The 20,127-nt window shown below is 38.5% G+C and overlaps 1 protein-coding gene and 1 long non-coding RNA gene across 3 annotated transcripts in view; one reads left to right on the forward strand and one right to left on the reverse strand.

Annotated features, from left to right (window-relative positions):
- Window positions 1-20,127, reverse strand: part of LOC145434884 (uncharacterized) — a 553,571-nt gene that overhangs the window by 485,541 nt on the left and 47,903 nt on the right. The gene's annotated exons all lie outside the window — the stretch shown is intronic.
- Window positions 1-20,127, forward strand: part of LOC145434851 (uncharacterized) — a 342,686-nt gene that overhangs the window by 98,162 nt on the left and 224,397 nt on the right. Inside the window, exon 7 of one of the 2 annotated variants that reach the window (XM_080312091.1) lies at window positions 85-1,114. The exons of the other annotated variant lie outside the window; for it this stretch is intronic. Within the exon in view, the coding sequence (XP_080168217.1) occupies window positions 85-145 (61 nt within the window). The 3' untranslated portion in view covers window positions 146-1,114. Of the gene's footprint in view, window positions 1-84; window positions 1,115-20,127 lie in introns of those variants that run through there. 2 annotated transcript variants of the gene reach the window in all.

A 20,127-nucleotide genomic window follows, 5' to 3' on the forward strand; every position in this document is an offset into this window, starting at 1 on the left:
CTAAACATGGTGTTATCTAACCGTTCACTTATGCGAAATAAAAGCATGTTTCTTGCACTGATATGATATATTTTTCTTTACCAGCTCTGACTGCAACTTCGTTGAAAAGGAAAAGTATTGTGTCGGTGAGAAGACGAATTCCTAGTCAGCTGACCTCTACAAATTAAAATAAATAATTGTCTGGACTATTACTCGTGCAGTCGCTCACTGGTATAGAGATGTTGGCAGATACTCATCTGATACTTTCGACCAAAACTGAAAATCGAATTGCTTGAAAAATACCTAAAAGTTTGTCACCACTATCAGAAGACCCGAACTGCTTTGATATCACGTACGTTGACGATAATTTTACCTAGCTAGGTCATCACTAGGGCAAGTTTTCGTTCCACTATAGTCGTGAGAAAGTTTCACGTAATTTTGACAGAAGTTGCAGTAAAAAGATGCATTTATAATTTTTGGTAAAGTAGTAGAGTGTGAGATTGGTTCCGTTCTATAACCTAGTTCCTGCAAAGCTGTCAAACTTCTTAGTTTGTCATTTCGGGGACATTCTGGCGAGACCGCCAAAAATATATTTTCCCCGTATACATCGAGAAAATTACGCAATGCTTGTATAACTTCCTACTAAAAATCCAAACAGCATAGCGATAACCCCACTCCCGCAGCACCAAGTCCAATAATACACCCCAAGCCCCCCTAGAACTGCGGACTTTACCAAAAAGCGTTGCAGAAAAACTTACTCTTGGCTACTTTAACAAATTCAATAGCCGGAATCAGGTGACCCAGTGAAACAAAACCAATAGTCCGAATAAAGTGACTCTGTGAAAATGTAATGTTGCAGTAAAAATTGGTATGAAAAATGGAGAAAAGTTGCAAAACGTTTATCTATAAAATCCTTCCGAACAGCTTAAAACAGCATAGTACATAGATTATGAGTATGCAGGAAACTGTCAGAAGCTTTAAAAAAGTTGCAAAAACTTGCCCTATTCATCACTCATCATCTTCCGAAATCTTGCTCTCGGACGCTGTACTGGAAATGCTAGACTGCTAGGTTACAAACACTGAACACACCCAATTCGTGGTAATGTCATATCTATTGCATGTAGACTCTTTTAATATTAAATCCTGCGTCTTCATAGTTCCTATTTTAAAACTACGACGCTTTCCGCATTATGCTATCAATATTGATCCATACATTTAATTTTTGAACAGGGTCACGGCCGTTGCGTGTAGGTTGCTTGAGTAAGTATATGATTGATCATTTCGTTAATATTCATTACCGCAACAGAAAAAGTAAACCTCTGACAAATTAATGACATTAAAGTTTGATTTTCTCATCCGCTTCAGTGGTAATTCTCAAGCTTCTAGCCAGACACATTTGCCCTATGGTCATGTTAAATGAGAGCCCAAATCATTACTTAAATGCATGAAAAATAGCGCAAGAGCTATTTTCAATAAAAGGTATCATATTAAAATCCAAGTTTAACGATCGCTGATATGACGTTTGAAAGGTGTGATTTGCGTTCAACTGATTCAGGTTTCGTCGGAGGATTTTTATTAACGAACGCAGAAATACATTTAAACATGTTGTTAATCAGTTGTTTTTATTCCGCCACGCAACTACTGAAAAGTATGTTATCTACATGATGGACACGTCGAATGGCCCCTCAGTAATACCATTTTACTATAGCACGGTGGTATTCAAATCATGGGCCACAGAAGCAATTGTAAGTGAACCATAGAAGTAATTTGAAAAATTACGACGTTGCTGTAAACCGTAGTTTGGTTCCATGAACTATCAAAGCATATCCGATCCCTTTCGTCAAATTTTTATTCGGCTGGCACTCATCAGGAGCGAACGTCAGTAAATGCTATAACAAAAAATCCAAATAATTAGGAATGATGATACTAAGTATGCACAAGCTCACCAACGACATATCAAAAACAGAGTTTGTTTCATTGGTTTCGATTTGCACGTTAATCTATATATTATAGTGTTAACTCGACTCAAATGGAGCAATTTTCAATACCACCGAGTAAATTCAAATTCATAGCAAATCTGCTTATCATTCTAACATGTACTGTACCGTATAAAACTAGAGATTGCAATAGTGGTAATTTATTCCACTCGAAGCTTTTCGACTAACTCTCATCAGGAACGAACGTCAGAAAATTCGATCAATCAAACTCAAAATATTGAAAGAATTTTTTAGTTGTGACGTAAAAGCTGCAAAAGTCGGTTCTCTGCCGCCAGAAGGGAATACCCTGGGAATATTTCATTAGTGTTGCGTTGTCATTTGGCCATTTTACAGCCGGATTTCTGTCTGTTATACCGTACCGCGTGTTGTTATGTGCCGTTCGCGACTCTTTGTACATGTCATTATTACGTCACAACGACAAAATTATTATATATTTTTAATTTGATTGATCACATTTACTGACATTCGCTCCTGATGAGAGTCAGTAAAAAAGCTTCGAGTGGAATAGATTGGGAAATATGAACGTATCGTTTGCTGCAATATTGAAGTTCTGTACTTCCGAAAGTTGATTCATAATAAGAACATAAGACTGTTTCTGGTGGAAATACCCCGGGATCAACACTAGACGACCTAATAGTAGCTCTCATCATCGCAACAGTACAAATTCGAAAATTCACTACAGTAAACTTAGATGAGGCGAGGAGCGTTACACTTCGATGCATAAAACCGCATTTTAAGCTTAAATATTTACTCGCTTGTCATAGATTATCATCACTGTTAAAAAAATTCTCGTATTGCCAGTAAAATGAAACTGTTCGCGTACCCCGACTAATCTCCTGAGTGCGTGCCAATGATAGTACGCTTACCTTGGTGACTTGCGGTGAGGTTCATGGCTGGCGCGGTACATGTCTGCGCGTAAATATGGCTTTATATTGCTCCGTGAGGTCCTTGTATATTTAATTTAATTGTCGCGTCGTTTGATCACCATTATTATTAGTCTGGTTTTCTTTCTCCATATATTCAATTGCTAGACCAGTTTTCGTTGGCTAATTTGCTGAAGAGACGGTCGGAAGACTCTTGTTGTGAATCATTGCGAATCCTACTTTATAACTTATTTACCTGTATTCCTGCATACGTACGTTATGCCATTTGTGCTGTTTACGTTGTATCAAGCATCAATTCGATTAAAAGGTTGTTTACAGTGGCGACTCGTGACAATATGGGGTGGTGGGGACGATTTTAATTGCTCAAATGACGTCACAGTCGTGTATTCCAGGGGTGGGCAACTTCTCCAGTCGGAGGGCGGCATATAGGAAAATGAAGTATTTGGCGGGCCGGATTCCTAAATCGACACTGTAGTATTTATCCACCTATACACGTGTTACCCATACCTATACAATATTTTATTCACCTATAAAATCGCATATAATGTAAATTTTAGGTTGAAAGCATAGAGGCCAAAACTCTATTTAATGAATTTATGAACGCAATATACTTCAATTGCTGTTGAAGTCAATGATATCTGTTCTCGATCAAAGTTATCGATATCAAACGTAGAAACCCTTGGTAAAGACTGCAAGTGGGAATCAGTTAGATTGGAACGCCGCTTTGTCTGTTCATTTTACCGTAGAATGTTTGTACGGGAATGTATGTAGACGCGAACGGAATCTTTCTCCAGCAGCAGGCCGCATTATCATGAAAGACCGCAAACTCTCTGTGGGCCGCTTAAATTTCCTTCGCGGACGTGAAAGTGTGACTTCGTGGTGGTCGCACACAGTTTGCATAGGGTATAGGCATTAAGTATGGTGCCGATTACACTCCGTCAGTTAGTTTGCAATTGTATGCTGGCTGAATATTTCCTCACATGCAAATAAATTCGACCTATGCGAATTATGGGCCTGTTACAGATGTTTACTGCTTTGGGGGGTTTAAAATAAATTTCGATAGACTTGAACATTTTTCGTTGTAACCTTCAACACGAACAAACCAACAGTCATTTTAATGTGAAGTGTATGGCTTTTATCAGGCTACATAACGGCACGTATCTTTTTCATTCAATGAATGTCATCGTTTAGTTGAATTGAATATTTATTGTCTATCTATAAGGTGGCGACGAAACATTCTTCTTTGGCTACCGGTAGCCATGCTGTAGCTTAGATTTTCGCACACAGCAGGAAAAGTTGGAAAATCTGTGTTTTAGAGCATATGTCTCAAAGGTATCAAGGTCCATTTGGACCCACTGGGGGGGTGGGGGCGATCGTACGTTTGAGCATCGAATTTAGAACTTTCAGATATATTTTTCAAAAGCTGGATATTCATGTAGGGGAGATGTGGTACCGATGGATCACTGGGACCGAGAATACTTTGAAAATTCTCTATGACAATTCCATGATTACACTCCGGGAACTTGTCTACAGTTGCATGCTGCAAAAATCTTTCCTCACAAACAAAAAAATTCGACGTGCGCGAGCTATGCGGTCTCTCACAAATGTTTTTGGTTTTGGGGGGTGTAAACTAAATTTAAATCAACATATACATTTTTCTTTGTAACCTTCAACAGGAACAAACCAGCAATCATTTTTATCGTGAAGTGTAGGGCTTGTATCAGGCTATTTAATGGCACCTATGATTTTTTTCGGTACCTTCCTTGGGTGGAATTTTTTCGATTCATGTATGAAATTCGTATGGTGGGGATCGATGATACAATAGCCAAATCAAGCAAAATAATCAAGCATACTAATCATGAAACAAGTGAAACAGGCCTAGGTACAGAAAATCTTTATGTAATAATTGCATATGATGTTTTATCGCTATAACGAGGTATTTGGAAGTCACACTGTCGATTTTCGGGCAATATGTATGTACCCTCTAATTTATAAGTCCGAGCCTAAATCGAAACGTGATTTTATGACAACATTTGATTTAATATGCATTCTATTTTTTGACGGTTGCGACATAACATTCTTCTTTGGCTTGCTGTAGCTTAGATTATAATACGGAGCAAGAAAAGTTGTCACGTTTGAGTTTTTTTAGGGTATATGTGTCATAGGTCCCCGGGTCGTGTGCCATTGGACCCACCGGGTGGGGACCGATGATACGTTCGAGCATCAAATTTTGAACGTCCATAAATATTTTTTGAAGAGACGGATATTCATGTATATGTGCGCGATAGGTTGAGCTTGTATCAAAGTGCTGATTCAGCAAAAGATCTGATGTTTTTGGCTGAACATTTTGGGGTCAGCGATCATTTTCCAATTTTTGATCCATCGGTACCACATCTCCCCTACATATCTGTGGTAGGTAGTGATTGTATCGGAGTATTGAGCCTGTAAAAGATATGATGTTATCGACTGTACAGTGTACAATGTACATTTGGGGCCAAAGATCACTTTGTAATTTTCGATACATCGCTACCACATCTCCCCTACACCGGCGTTACATTATAACGTCTAGTCTGGACAGGCTTCTGGGCTTATAGTCGCAGTGAAAGTGCCCGACCACTAGAGGGTGTGTGAACCCAAAATTATGACAGAATATATTTATTTGCTATTTCGCACCACATATCAAGACACTTTTTTGAAATTCTAAAATATTTATTTTTCAGTGATTTTATTTCAAAGTGCACACACAAAAAATAAATTGCACATGCTTTTAACAGGCTAGTGGAGTGTGATGTATACAATATGTCACTTAATACACCAAGTTATCATAGGAAATGTTCAAGTTTTCCTTCAAGTAGGCTGATTCGCAAGTATATTACGAACATTTATCATTCATATACAGACACGTTTACATCATTTCGCGCCCACGTTTCTTTAATTTCTTTTGTTCGCGGGTTCGGTTTTCTCAGTTTGCGTTTATAAGTTTTCGGATGATTTCGGTTTGCACCACTATTTCTTCTGCATACTCATTTTGTATGTCTAGGGATATTTTCTGTATCCATATTTCGGATTTGAGATCCATGTATGTTGCTATTATCTTAGCTACACGTCGACCGTCGTATGTGTTCGTTTTTAATCTTCTTAGGCTCGACATCGATGTGTCTTTGGAGAGCATCATTCAGGTCATTTCTGATGATATAAAATATATTTTGTGAGTTTCGCATTTTTCATATAAGTGGTGTAAAGTCTCTTTGTCGTTCGTGCAAAGTTTGCATTTCTTTTTAACTTCTTGTTTTTGATGTTTTCCCATTCGGCTGCCGTTTCTCTTGATCCTGTAAAATAACTCTCGGTATTAATTCTGTAGGATATGACTCCCTGTTTTTTTTCGACGAGTTCTTTGATGCTGTTCTCGTAGAGCCATATCCTTTTCCAATTCTCCATTTCTTCTCCCTTATTCGTTGCTGTCTTCTTGAGGAGTATCGCATATACTTCTTTTTCGGTAAGCTCGTGTGCGTCATCGTTTTCCCTTAGTATCGAGGAACATGTTTCTCTTTCTTTTTCCCAGCTTTCTGTTGGTTTGTGTCTGTGATGACAGTTGTTATTGTATAAGTTTGAATTTCTATATTTCACACCGTTGTTGAGAGGTTGTATATGGCCTGTGATTGCCATATCCCATTAGATTCATTGAGCTGGGATAGTTTCTGCATCCTTTTGATTCTACTCGCTTTCACCGCCGTGTCAATGTCTGGCATTCTAATGCCTCCTTATTTTCTTGGTCTTATCATGGTGTTTATGCTCTTCTGCTCTAGTTTTTCAAGGCTCCAGAGTACATTTAATAAGAGTTTTTCCATTTACTTCAAATATTCTTTCCTAATCAGATTATTGGAATAAGTATATATTACTTCGGTTGGTATAAAAGCTTTTATGGCCGTGATTTTTCCCATTCATGACAGTATTTGGGATTTGATAAAGTGTCCGAAGTCCTTGTATTATTTTTGGATAGTTTAAGCTTTAAGTCTTCTTCTTGTTCTCCGTGATGTATGCCCAGGATTCTCACACTCGATCTTAGCATATACGCATGTGGCGAATTTAGTAGGATATATCGTGATCTTGGGTTCAGTGAGGATATATAGTTTGTCGTATTCCTCTAGTATTTCACGTATTGAGCCTGTCGAACTAATGTATAGGGTTACGTCATTAGCGAATTGGTCCTGCTTATGAGATATGCTCCCAATTCTTATTCCCTTGATTTCCCTTGATGTGCTTATGGCATGCAGTGTCATTCTGAGAAGGCATCCTTGTCAAATGCCTCTCAGACATGTGATTTCCGCTGCTTTTAGTTCATTTACTTCCACTATCGCGATAGGGTTGTTATATATCTCTTTGATGGCGTTGAGCGTTTCGCGAGTGACTTGGTTTATTTCCTAGTACTTTGATTAGCATACTATGGTTCACTTTGTCGAACGTTTTTTTTGCGTCGATGTTCATTATGTATACTTCGATAGGTTTATCGCGATGGTAACTTCGGACAGCTTTGATGTTGTTGTGGATTGCTTCCATCTTCCTTCCCGGGATAACTGCTTTCTCTCATATACTTATCTTTTCTGATATTTCATTGGTCAGTTTCTTGTTCAGGATTTTGCCATGATTTTATAATCAATATTGAGTACGGAGATGGGTCTCCAATTCTCCAATTTCCTTTTTCTTTTCCTTTATGGATCAAGGTAGATTTTTCTAGCTTCCAGCTTTTTGGTATTGTCGCTAGTAGCATTGCGTTATTTACTGCTTTCATACTGCTACTACTCGATCGCTTTTTATGCGCCTATTGCTTGAACTTTGCTGCCGACTTTTGGCTCGGCCCTCCTTCCCGGATAACAGCCATTTCCTGAATAAATTGTCAGGTTACCCTAGAAAACGCTGCACACCGAATTTGGTTCAATTCCAGCAACTATAGGACTTCGCAGATCCAATTAAAATATTTAATTTTTTAAAGAAAATTAAAAAAAAAAATTCAAAATTTTCTGTCAACGCAATGAAATTGTTGAGCTGTCTTCGAAGACGATTCAAAACAAATTTTAGTCAATTCCAACTAGTAGAAGCGAAGTTATTTGAGTTTAGTTGATAATTTTCGGATAATTCACCGATCAAAGATAATCCGAAATTATATACGAAAAACTCAAATAACTCCGCTTCTACTAGTTGGAATTGACTCAAATTTGTTCTGCATCGTCTTTGAAGACAGCTCAACAATTTCACGTGGTTGGCAGAAAAATTTGTGATTTTTTTTTAATTTTCCGTAATAAATAAAAAAATTAATTGGATCTGTGGGGTCCTATACTTGTTAGAATTGAACCAAATTTGGTGTGCAGCGTTTTTTAGGGTAACCTGACGATTTAAGAGGTGACCAGCTTGAATCGGGAAAAAAAGTTATTTATGAACAGCCCTAATGTGTAATTGCGTACTGTTTTGTATTGTATATACACGGCCAGAATTGTGACCGACGCCGACAGGTGCAGTGGGTAAAACAGCATATACATATTTAAATATTACGAGGTTTCGAAGTAATTCCAAGTGGTATGTGAAGGCGATAGCTGACTGGCTTACTTCAAACAGTACCGGAATTACGTATATTTTGTTTCGCCTGATCTGTTTCGGTGTAGGCCCACATAGCAATTGTATTTTCATTTATTTGTAACATTGTATTGCTGCAGGATGTCAGCTGGAGCCGTTATACATTACATTACATAGTTTATGAGTACGATGCCTGACAAGGAGGTTATTGCATTACCGGTATATTGTTACAGTGCTGCTGACTGATCGTCTGCCTTTATCCAAGTAAGTTGTGAGAAAAATGCATACTTATGTCAGCCATGTATCATAACATGTGGGAGCCAATCTGCCATATCTAATGTACTGCTTCCGATTCCAGAAACAGCAGCACTGGTGTTTCCAAAGAGTGCACAGAACCAAGTTGAGAGCCTGCAAAAGCGATGCTCTCTGACTGGAAAGCAAAAATGAAGCAGGTATGGCCGAATATTTCTAATACATTTGAGACTACCGGCTATAGTAGGCTGGGCACAATTCTAATTCGAGTACTCGAATCTGAAGACGGTAATTAATTTTAATGATTCGAGTCGAGTAGTAAAATACGATTTTTTCGAGTACTGAAATTATACGCTCTTCGCCACTGAAAGTAAATTTATCAACGAGAATTATAGTGTATATGCTAATTTTCCATGCTGAAGCCTTGAAACCTTGGTTGGCCTATCGTAGCTTGCGAAACATATAGTACAAAGCTATGAACGTTACTACAAATACCATATTTCCAAACTCATGATCATCCCACAACATTGTCACCAACTGCAATGAACTCGGTTTGATCGAAAAAACACCAAACTATCTCTGGTGTGCTGGATAACCGGCCTTATATTATTCGTGTTGGCATAAAAGGTACATTTTTCAAATTTGACATATTACTTTCTGTCATGACGTCATAATGAGTTTTACTCGATTTGCCCAGCCCTACCGGCTAGCCCAGTAATTCTTAAACTTGTTTAGATAATGACAAATTTCGCGCGTCAATTATCGTGATATCGCAAAATCAAACCGGGATGCTAGTAGCCCCAATAGATAATTTGATGACATGGGAATGCTGTGGTGACTGTTGATGAGTGAAATCTAAAATATGAACTTCGGACTGTATATAAAGAAAAAAGCATGAAATGAATGTAAATCGCGTCGATCGCGAAGTAAAATTCATTTGACCGCTGCTTCGCGCCCCATTCAGATGCCTTTACGCCACCCGTTTGAGAACCAATGGGCTAGCCAAAGATTATTCACAAATTACAGTTCAAGCTTTATGCAATACAGAAGCAACCTCACCACTTGACAGACCCGACTGTCACACCGTCAGACAAGAAGATTGTGAAGGCTGATTGATGAACTATCATTTCGGTATGTTTTGGATTTTTAAGCCAATTGTCATTGATAATGATCTTAACGTATACTTTCAATTGATATTTCATGGTTCCATTGCATCTGGTAAAGATATTAATTGTACAGAAGATACAAGTACACAATATGTGATGAATTAGTGAAGTCTTTCAAACTCGTATCAGAATAATTATATTTTACTTCTAAATTCAGTCGATGTGATGTCGATTATCATATCTAGCTTGTCGGACGATATGTGAAACCATATATATGTTGAATTTAGCTGAATGTTTCATAAGTCCCTTACTGGCCGATGTTTGAAATGTCGTGCCGTTATGACAATGATATAATACAGCTGGGATTCTCAAATAGTGGGCTTTGATCATAATTTGAATCGTGTTGGACCTTCCATATTAAGTCGCAAAATAGTGTGTATTTACTGTAAATGTAAGCATCAGATCTATGTCATGATGAACTTTTCAAACCTTGAATTGATAGCGCACCAGTATAAATTACCAGTTTTTTGTGATATTGTGATAGTTTAGCAACTGCATAGGATTTTTTCATGCTTCGCGTGATTGCCATACGTGAAAAATTAGTGTCGGTATCACTATGATATGATACTGCAGTAACTCTCAAATAGTGAGCATTGTCCCAAATTGGAGCTGTGTTGAACCTCCCATTTAAAGTCATTACATATTTTGCATTTTCTGTAAATGTAAGTATCGGATCGGTGTTATGATAAAATGTTCAAACCTCCATGTAATAGCTCATTAGTGTAGGTTTGCAGCATTTTGTGAGACTTTAGCAACTGCAGATTGTGTTTTCATTCTTCGCGCGATAGTCGTTTGCCAAAAGTTTATTTGTATAGGCCGACAACAGTGTGCGTGTCAGAGATAAACTTTTCAGGGTATTGACATGTCTTGCAGCGTTCTCTACAGAATTGTCACTTGCGATACAATCAATTTCTTTGCATTTATAAAGCTTCCAACTTTGGATAGTAGAATGTTTGGCGTATTCAAATAAAATTTTTGAGCTGTCGCTACGAAAAGTATTTGAAATCCCTTCTGGATATCATACCGATATCACAGAAGGATAACATATAAATCTGGGGCGGCCAGCCCGTTCCCCGCGAGAGAATTCTCGGAATTTGATAAATTATGAAAATATATCTCACCCAAATAATTTATTGTGAACTTGCAAGGCCAAACAAGAATTTAAATAGCCTGACATCAGAATTTGGGATATTGATCACAAAAATAGCACTCCCGACACATTGGCGTATACGCCAGGGGCCAGCAACATTCTTGTGTATCTTTGTATATTACCATAAAGTAGACTATTTCGTGGTAGATTTATTTGACTTGATATTTTCCTTTGCACTTTACACGATATATTGTCACTCATTTTGTTGCTTTTAGTGACCCCTCCCGAAAATTAGAAATACGCCCAATTTACTGAATTGAGTCTGACTATATTCGCGATTATGTAGGGTTGCCATATTTTGGAAATCTGAAGAGGACACATAAAAAAAGGTCAACTATCGCGCTCAGTGCCCAAAATACAGAAAAAAAGGTCAACTTTCTCGCTCGCTAAATACTATTTTTTCCTTCACATTGTCGGGTGGTTTACTAAAAAAAGGTCAACTGTCAGCTCCCGAAATACCCGCCGGAGCGTCACTTCGGTGCCGATTTACGGTATCTCAGTCGAATTTTGCTATGAATATGACCAAAATTCTCAAAAAAGAGGAAAAAATCTCCATAAAGAAACCTATGCACAAACTGATAGACACATATTACCAAAATTTTCGATATTTATATGTCCAAGCGCTGAATAATCCTGTCCTTATCAAATGAGCTCATAGCGGTATACAGCAGTGTTGGGATCAAGTCACTACCTTCGAGTCACGAGTCATTTCGAGTCATTGCACATTTTGACTCGAGTCAAGTCAAGTCAATCGATTTGCAAAGGTGACTCGAGTCAAGTCAAGTCACTCGATTTTTGGAGGTGACTCGAGTCAAGTCGAGTCAAGTCAAGTCAAGTCACGAGTCAAGTCACATTTCAAGTCAAGTTGCCTTTTCGAAGTATGAGGCATGATTACGTCATTGCAATTTGCTAGCTGTCTGAAATACAGATTGAGTGGTCGATTGATTCCGAACCGATGAACGGATATAGAGTTAAATACGCACGCAAGAAGACGCTGCATCGCTCACATATACGTAAAACTATTAAACTACATAAGTAATTGCATAGCCTGAGTTTATAGTTGCCAGCCAAAATAGAGAATAGACAAACAAATTGATAAGATGCAATACATTACCCATTTACAAATAGATATGATACAATTCGAGCATGCGTTGAAGACAATATAAACTATATTCGAATTTAATTCAAATAAAACAAGAGGTTTGTTAAAGGTAAAAGAACAGAGTTAACAGAAATAGACATTTTGCTATTTGATTACTACTATAGTGAACGACAACGTAAGCTGTAAGCTTCGATCACTTCGTTTGCGGTCAATTTAATTATGAACAAGTGATTTGTGGTACAGAACTTCAGAATAACGCGAAACAATAACTTCATATTGTTAATTTATTCGCTAAAAGCTTTTCGACTAACTCTCATCAGTAGCGAACGTTAGTGATGGGGTGAATCAAATTCGAAATGTAAGAACTATTTTGTCTGTATGACGTAATAATAACAAAAACAAACAACTAGTAGACGGGCTAGATACGGTAGTAACGGTACAAAACAAACGTTAACGAGTACATATTCGGTTATAAATAACCGAAAACACAACACATAACATTAATGAAATATTCCAAGAGTGTAGAGGCGTTCCTTCTGGCGACAGAGAATCGGCTTTCGTAGCTTTATGATCGTAGATTCCAGGACCTTTAAATGAAACAGAGAACGGCCACGAGCAAGTATAGAAAATTGACTGTCATTGTAATGATCAGCACATTCTGGATGGGATAAGAGATGCTGTCCAATAGCCGAATTACAAGCAGTAACTTGATCATAATCACGCAGTGTGTCAACAGACTGCGATGAAGGAGTTGGAGAAACATTATTTATTCTAATTTGCCGTGGGACATGCTGGCGAATTCTTTGCTGCAAGCGCTGAGACGTGCGACCTACATACCGACTGTCACATCGGCACGTGTATTCATATATTATGTTGCTTTGATTTGTCGCAGGTAGCACATCCTTTTGCGTTGCAGGCATCAGAGATTTCGTCATGAAGATTATCTGAAGATTATTATCTTATCCCATCCAGAATGTGCTGATCATTACAATGACAGTCAATTTTCTATACTTGCTCGTGGCCGTTCTCTGTTTCATTTAAAGGTCCTGGAATCTACGATCATAAAGATACGAAAGCCGATTCTCTGTCGCCAGAAGGAACGCCTCTACACTCTTGGAATATTTCATTAATGTTATGTGTTGTGTTTTCGGTTATTTATAACCGAATATGTACTCGTTAACGTTTGTTTTGTACCGTTACTACCGTATCTAGCCCGTCTACTAGTTGTTTGTTTTTGTTATTATTACGTCATACAGACAAAATAGTTCTTACATTTCGAATTTGATTCACCCCATCACTAACGTTCGCTACTGATGAGAGTTAGTCGAAAAGCTTTTAGCGAATAAATTAACAATGTGAAGTTATTGTTTCGCGTTAATTTAATTATGAGAGAACAATCGCGGCTCAGTGAAACGCTCGATCATTGAATGATTGATCGCTTTCAAGGGTTACACCAGCGTTTCGCGAACAATCCGAACATATGCAAGAGACAGTGATTTTTATCGACACCGATTACTTGATGACTTGAAATTGACTCGTGAATTTTGCTCCGAGTCACGAGTCAATCCGCATTTCTGATACGTCGAGTCAAGTCAAGTCAAGTCATTTTAGCAAAGTGACTCGAGTCAAGTCAAGTCATACGAAAAAAGTGACTCGAGTCTGACTCGAGTCAAGTCATGACTCGAGTCATCCCAACACTGGTATACAGATGCGATATATGCAAGTGACATCGGTATTGGCCGAACCCATTAAAAAAAATCGCGCTTGGCACGGTTGGGTCGTTAGTGCGCAGCACACTCACTTTTCATGACATAATTGTGATCGATTCTGATTCGTAATAATATAGGTCTTGTTTCCATCGTCATCTAATCCGATTCGCTCCTATAGGACGACTAAGAAATATGTCATAAACATTCAAGTGGTCCGCGCAATGATTCGAAAATCTAATGTCGCCCTTTGACCGAAAAGGTCGGTCGCCCCTGATGTAGACTAAACCATCTTTATGATATCCATTCGCACTAGATGATTGATAGATTCATAGTATCGTGAATGAGCCAAACATTAGTCTGAGTTCACAAGAAATTGGTTTGAGTTACTCAATGCTCATGATCATTCATTACCTGTGTGATCCAAACCATGCTAGCTTTACTATCACATGTATGTTACGGTAAACCAGGGGTAGCCAACCCAAAACAAGTCAAATTCGTAAAGGCCGAGGGCCGTACGACCTTAATATCGAGATAAATGTTAACGATTAGGTTATTTTTTGAATTTCTCATTAATATATACCCAAGGAACAGCTCTTGGTTTCAAATAGGTTGTTGGAAATTGACATATAGTCTTCAGGGGTAGTGATGAATATAACTTGAGCTTAACAAGGTGTGTTGAGTCAAAAAAGAATGGGAACCATCGGTTTACCATATTCCAAACTTAAGCATATCCATGTACAAATGTACTGTACTCTTGAGATTGCGATTGCCCCACCTCACAGTCAAAAAAAAAATGAAAAAGCTAGGGAAAATTGTCTTTGTAACCAGCTTTCATATGATACCCTACCCGCTTGAATATACTTATAATGTTTTGCTCAATTCGCATTCTAACTTGTGTAACGCTTGACCGATTTCCGACCACCGACCAAGTTACGCCTCAATTTAAACTTTATCACTACACCGCATGGCATTCAATACCACATGGGAATATAGACCAATATACTAGCTACTCAGAAAACCCAGTGCCAAATCTCAACTGTAATCCAACATCTGCTTACACCTTTTTGAATTTTACATTGATAAACCTGAAGGCTGCAGAGTTGAAATGAGCAGAAAATCGTCAATTTTTCAAAATGACATAACTTTTGACAACAGGGATCAATTTTCCTCAAATAAACTTTATTGTTTTCGAAATTAACTCATCTATGCATGTACCAAATTTCAGAAGATTTCGGAATGTGGTGGTTCCAACTTTTGTTGTCCAGGTTGGGAATGGCCCTAAGTCCTTCGAAGCTAAAAGACTTGCATTATCGGCATTTACGATATACTCAACCCTAATGAATTGATATATTGGTAAATTTTGGGTAAAGGGGCTTATCAAACGCTTTGAAATCTTAATTGAGGATTGCACTGTGAGTTAGTTGATCAGAGAGAAGCAGACATGGAGGCACCTGTATGACAATGCTGTTCGCAAATCCACATCGTATTTTCATTATTGGCGAGAAATGGCCTAAAAGTGACATTGCTGTCGATAAAATACATTCTATAGGCCTAAATTCGATTTATTCCTTGTATATATGGGCGGATAATTTATACATTCAGCAATCCGGACCCCCAAGTACTTAATTTTCCTATATCCGGCCCGTCGACTATAGAAGTTGCACGCCCCTGCTCCATAAGAATATCATCGCATTTCCGGAACATTGGCATGAGGCACATGCAAGTTAGAAGTAAATACTCGCAAAATAATTTATAATATAGGCGCACCCATAAAATATCCTAGCTGTAGGCGATCTGCGTGATTATTAGTACAGTATTTGGTTGGGGTTAGTGTGGCGAGAATTTCAAACTAGATCTACCCTACTCTCTGATCTACAATCATAATGCGACAGCGTTTGAGATATAACCAATAAGATAGCTCGGTATGTAAATAGTATGAATGTGCGGATAATGTTCTGAAGAAATGTAATTATCAATCGCATTTAGCATAGGCTTACCATATTTTGGAAATCTAAAAAGAGGACATTTTTTCAGAAATTAGCAACTTGCGAAACCGGAGTAGAATTCTCAAAAACCGGTGAATTTTTCCCACTTTGTGATCGGTTGACTAAAAAAAAAGGTCATCTTTTCGCTCAGAGCTAAATTCAACGTTTTTCACTCCGAAATACCCGCCGGAGCTTCACTTCTGTGCTAATTTGCGGCATATCACTCGCAATTTGCTCTAAATCTGACCTAAATTTTCAAAAAAGAGGACAAAATCTCAAAAAAGAGGACAAAAGGGCGTGCTCCGAGGACACTTTCAAAAAAGTCAAAAAAGAGGACGTATGGTAAGCCTAATTTAGCATTAGGTACGTTTCATCATGATTGCTTGTAAGCTCTCGTCACTCAAGGAATGAGGTAGTTGGAGTAGCCAACATTACCAATTATTGCGTCACATGATCGACTATATTGTCTAGACCAGTGGTTCTCAACCGCCGCTCCGCGGACCGGTGCCGGTCCGCGACGACATTCCTGCCGGTCCGCCAGGTATTTTACAATTTCATACCTTAATTTTAAGATGCAGTGTTGAAGGCGTGTCCATTGACAAAATAAATAAAGTATCAAATTTTAAAATGATTCAGCACTTCGTGAGGTACCATTAGGTCTGGAAACATGTTCGATTTTACTTAAAGTTCAAGACGTATCATTTGACGACATGCGAGCGACGAGTACAGAACAGCTACGAGCTGACTCGCTAAACAGCGCAGTTCGATTAATTCATTTTGTGTTGCACCGTAACTGCCCCCCCCCCCCAACCGTCCAATTGGAGAGGAGCCGAGCTTGAAAAGAGCTCAAAATTATTTTGCCAATGAACATAAGTCATAGCGTATTTTTCTATTCTTTCTTCAACATTTTTTCAATTTCTTTTCGCGATTTAGTGTCACTAAATGTATTGCTTATTAGGTGCCTTTCTCCGAGAAACATACATGATTTATAAAGAAAAGCATTTCGGCGTTATCCATTTTCGCGCCACGACGTACCAACACATAATGAAGTTAAAGCTAACATGGGACTCCGAAAGGTGTGCCGAAATTCGGCAGCGAGAAAACCGATTAAATCATGAATGATCGAAAATTTTCGCTATTGGCGCGATTAAGCTACATAAACTCTCTGCTTACACTGAGTATAAAATAAGTGCGCTCACAAGTAGAGGTGAAAACATCCACCCAACTGTAGGGTATGGGGGCGAATCAGTAGTGTTATTATCTGGGTTATAGACCGTCCAATCACAGAAGGCCACGTCGCCTTAATTGCCACGCCTACATTGCCACATCATCCGCCTATTGCCACATCATCAGCCACGCCCATTGCCACATCATCTGCTACGTCATCAGTCACGCCCATTGCCACATCATCCGCCTATATAACGCCATTGCTACATCATCATGATTATGCGTACTGAACTGTTTTTGAGAATATAAATTCTCGCCTAATACACTAAACGTTGAACTAGATTTCATAACGTCATCACAGAGGAATCAGTCAACTATCTTGCTCTAGGTTCTAGGTTCGATCCCTGTAGTCACCACATTTCATACGATTCAGCGCTTTTCGTATCTTCTAACACTTTACTCAGTCTCATTGAAATAGCATTGTATAGTGTACGATTTTATTTCGAAAAAAAGAGCATATCAATGATATCGTTGATCATTATTGCGTCGATTCGCGTGCTGAAATCCTCCAGGTCGATTGATGTTTCGAGATACACCGCTTTGCTGCCATCCGACGCTGCGATCCGAGTTCTTGCGTTCGATCTGACCGTTTTGTTTGATGTAGCGATCACTGGCTTGTAGTATATACGATACGAGCGGAAGGTCGGGATTAGGAACAACTACGCTGGGCGAATACATGACGAATTCGTCAGCTGGATTCAGAGGTTGATAATGCTCGATCCCGTCGCGAGTATACGTAACGACCAGACCTCCTTCATGCTTCAGAGTCGCTCGATATTTCTGAATGGTGCCGTTTGTGGAATGTACAAAGAGTTGATCCGAGGTCAATTCTGCTCCATTCGAAGCTTCGATACGTAATTTTGTGATGTCATTAAAAAGATACAAGTCTTTTCTATAGGGCCCCTGGGCCAGAATAGTATCTCCACGGATTGCTAGACTCATTATTTGAAAAGAAATATCGAACATAAGTACAACAGTCATCACGCAATTCCACCTCGCCATCAAATTTAGTCGAGCCTCTTCTTATATTAGGTGTCGCATAACAGACATTACGAATATATTGCAATACCCTTGCGCTTTATGAGAAAAGGACACGTAGGATAAAACTTTGCATGCTCGAGCCAGGGGTCATCGCACGGCAACCAATTTTGAAACAACCCGCCACACGAGAAACACTTTAAATGATCCTTATAGCCCAAATAGAACAATCCGCAGTCTGCGAGCTCAGCTCCAGAGGTATTGATATTATCCGGCCACCGCATAAATGTGCTTAGTCTACGAGCATAGCGTACCATGTTATAGAAAACGGGATCATTCAACGGGGAGACAGTTACATCTCTATGCTTCGCATAGCATTGATAAATCTTTTCTCCTCTGTTATTTATCATAGCTTGGTACTGTTCAATGGGACCCGTCCGAGTTTCATCTGCGCTTATTTCTATGCTACTTGTGGAACCGATGCAAGCGCAGTTGAATGTAGCGTAATTTGTAGGATCCGCACTATGCTTAGGTAGAGAATCGCTTTGATCAATGTTCGACATTCGAATTGATATACTCGAATTGATATACTCTCATGATCAGTATGCTTTATATAGATATTGTGCTATGCACCATCAAAAATGTGCTTGGTACCGATCGAATGATAGGCCCCGAGGTCGTATCACGGAAATTAGAACGTCGACTGCTCACTGAAAAAGACACGTACCTCATATCCGTTCCTGGTACGTATTATCATTAATTAGAATGCTCGGTACTCCGAAAATTTTGTAAAGTAGAGCTTTTAGCGTTGGACTCAAGTTCCAATGAACAAGTGTTCGCGTAGGTTCGAGGTCTGAATGAGTCTTTTAAAGTAGATAGAAACGAAAAAACTAATCGAAAAAAATTACGAAGTTTTGATGCGACATATTTAGGTTTTTTTAAAATAAATACGATTCGAAATATTGTTAACTAACTTATGTTTTCGGCATAAGATAAGCGTGAAGTGTACAAATTTCGATGTTGCGCAAATACCACAAACTTTGCTTGCTTTTAGAGCTGACAACTAAATGCAAGATAGACTTTACGCAAAAAACTTATACTTGAGCACTACGAAATGTACAAGTACTTTACCTTTACACGACGTTTTTTGTAAAATGAATACTAATTTTAATAAAAAATAAAAAAGAGCGAAAAACTACATTTTATCCCGGAACGCAACATGAGAAATCGTTTCGATAATATCCAACATGCTGGTTCACTTCGAGGGTAATTTGTAAAACTCAAATATTGCAAGGTAGGACTTCGCAAATTTTCGATTTATTTTTGCTATTTTTAAATTTCGTTAGTTCTCTGCCTTCAAATATCATCCAATTTCGCGTAGGCTATGCATACAAATGAGGAACGTTACATCAATGCGTGTTAACTAGTTGTATTATGTTGCGCTCCGGGATAAAATGTAATTTTTTTTGCTCTTTTTTATTTTTTCAATAAAATTAGTATTCATTTTACAAAAAACGCCGTGTAAAGATAAAGTACTTGTACATTTCGTAGTGCTCAAGTATAAGTTTTCAAACCATCACCTTAACAAAATTTTCAGAATAGCAACTTTTGAGATATCAACTCTGAATCGACAAACCAATGAACAATATTCAAACATGTTACACCCCCCCCCCCCGTGTTTCCATGAAAATAACAAGACATTACACATTCAGTATACTTCACGATTGTTCATAGATACCAAGTATTCGCGTAAACGAGGTGTGTGACATTACATACATCATGGATAACATCATGGCCGGCACTACAAGCATCATGGATTACAAATTCATGTTCTGAAGTCTCATACATCCACCGACTCTGTGCATTCAATGTGGGGGTAGCTGACTTGGAGACAGAAAAACACACATATTTGACCGTAACATGGTCTTGTTGCTTAACTGCGACTATAAAATTCTTACAGGGGTACTAGCCAACAGAATTAGGCCGATACTTCCGGACCTGATGCTGGAAACGCAGAAGTGCGCTGTCAAAGGCCGACAAATAACAGATGTATTGAGAAACATCCAAGCTGCAATAGACTCAGCAAACGAGAAAAACAAAGAGCTATATATTGTCAACCTTGACCAACAG

This window comes from Botryllus schlosseri, chromosome 3 (assembly GCF_051294905.1).
Source record: "Botryllus schlosseri isolate E-star chromosome 3, Bs_hap1, whole genome shotgun sequence".
NCBI classification, from domain to species: domain Eukaryota; kingdom Metazoa; phylum Chordata; class Ascidiacea; order Stolidobranchia; family Styelidae; genus Botryllus; species Botryllus schlosseri.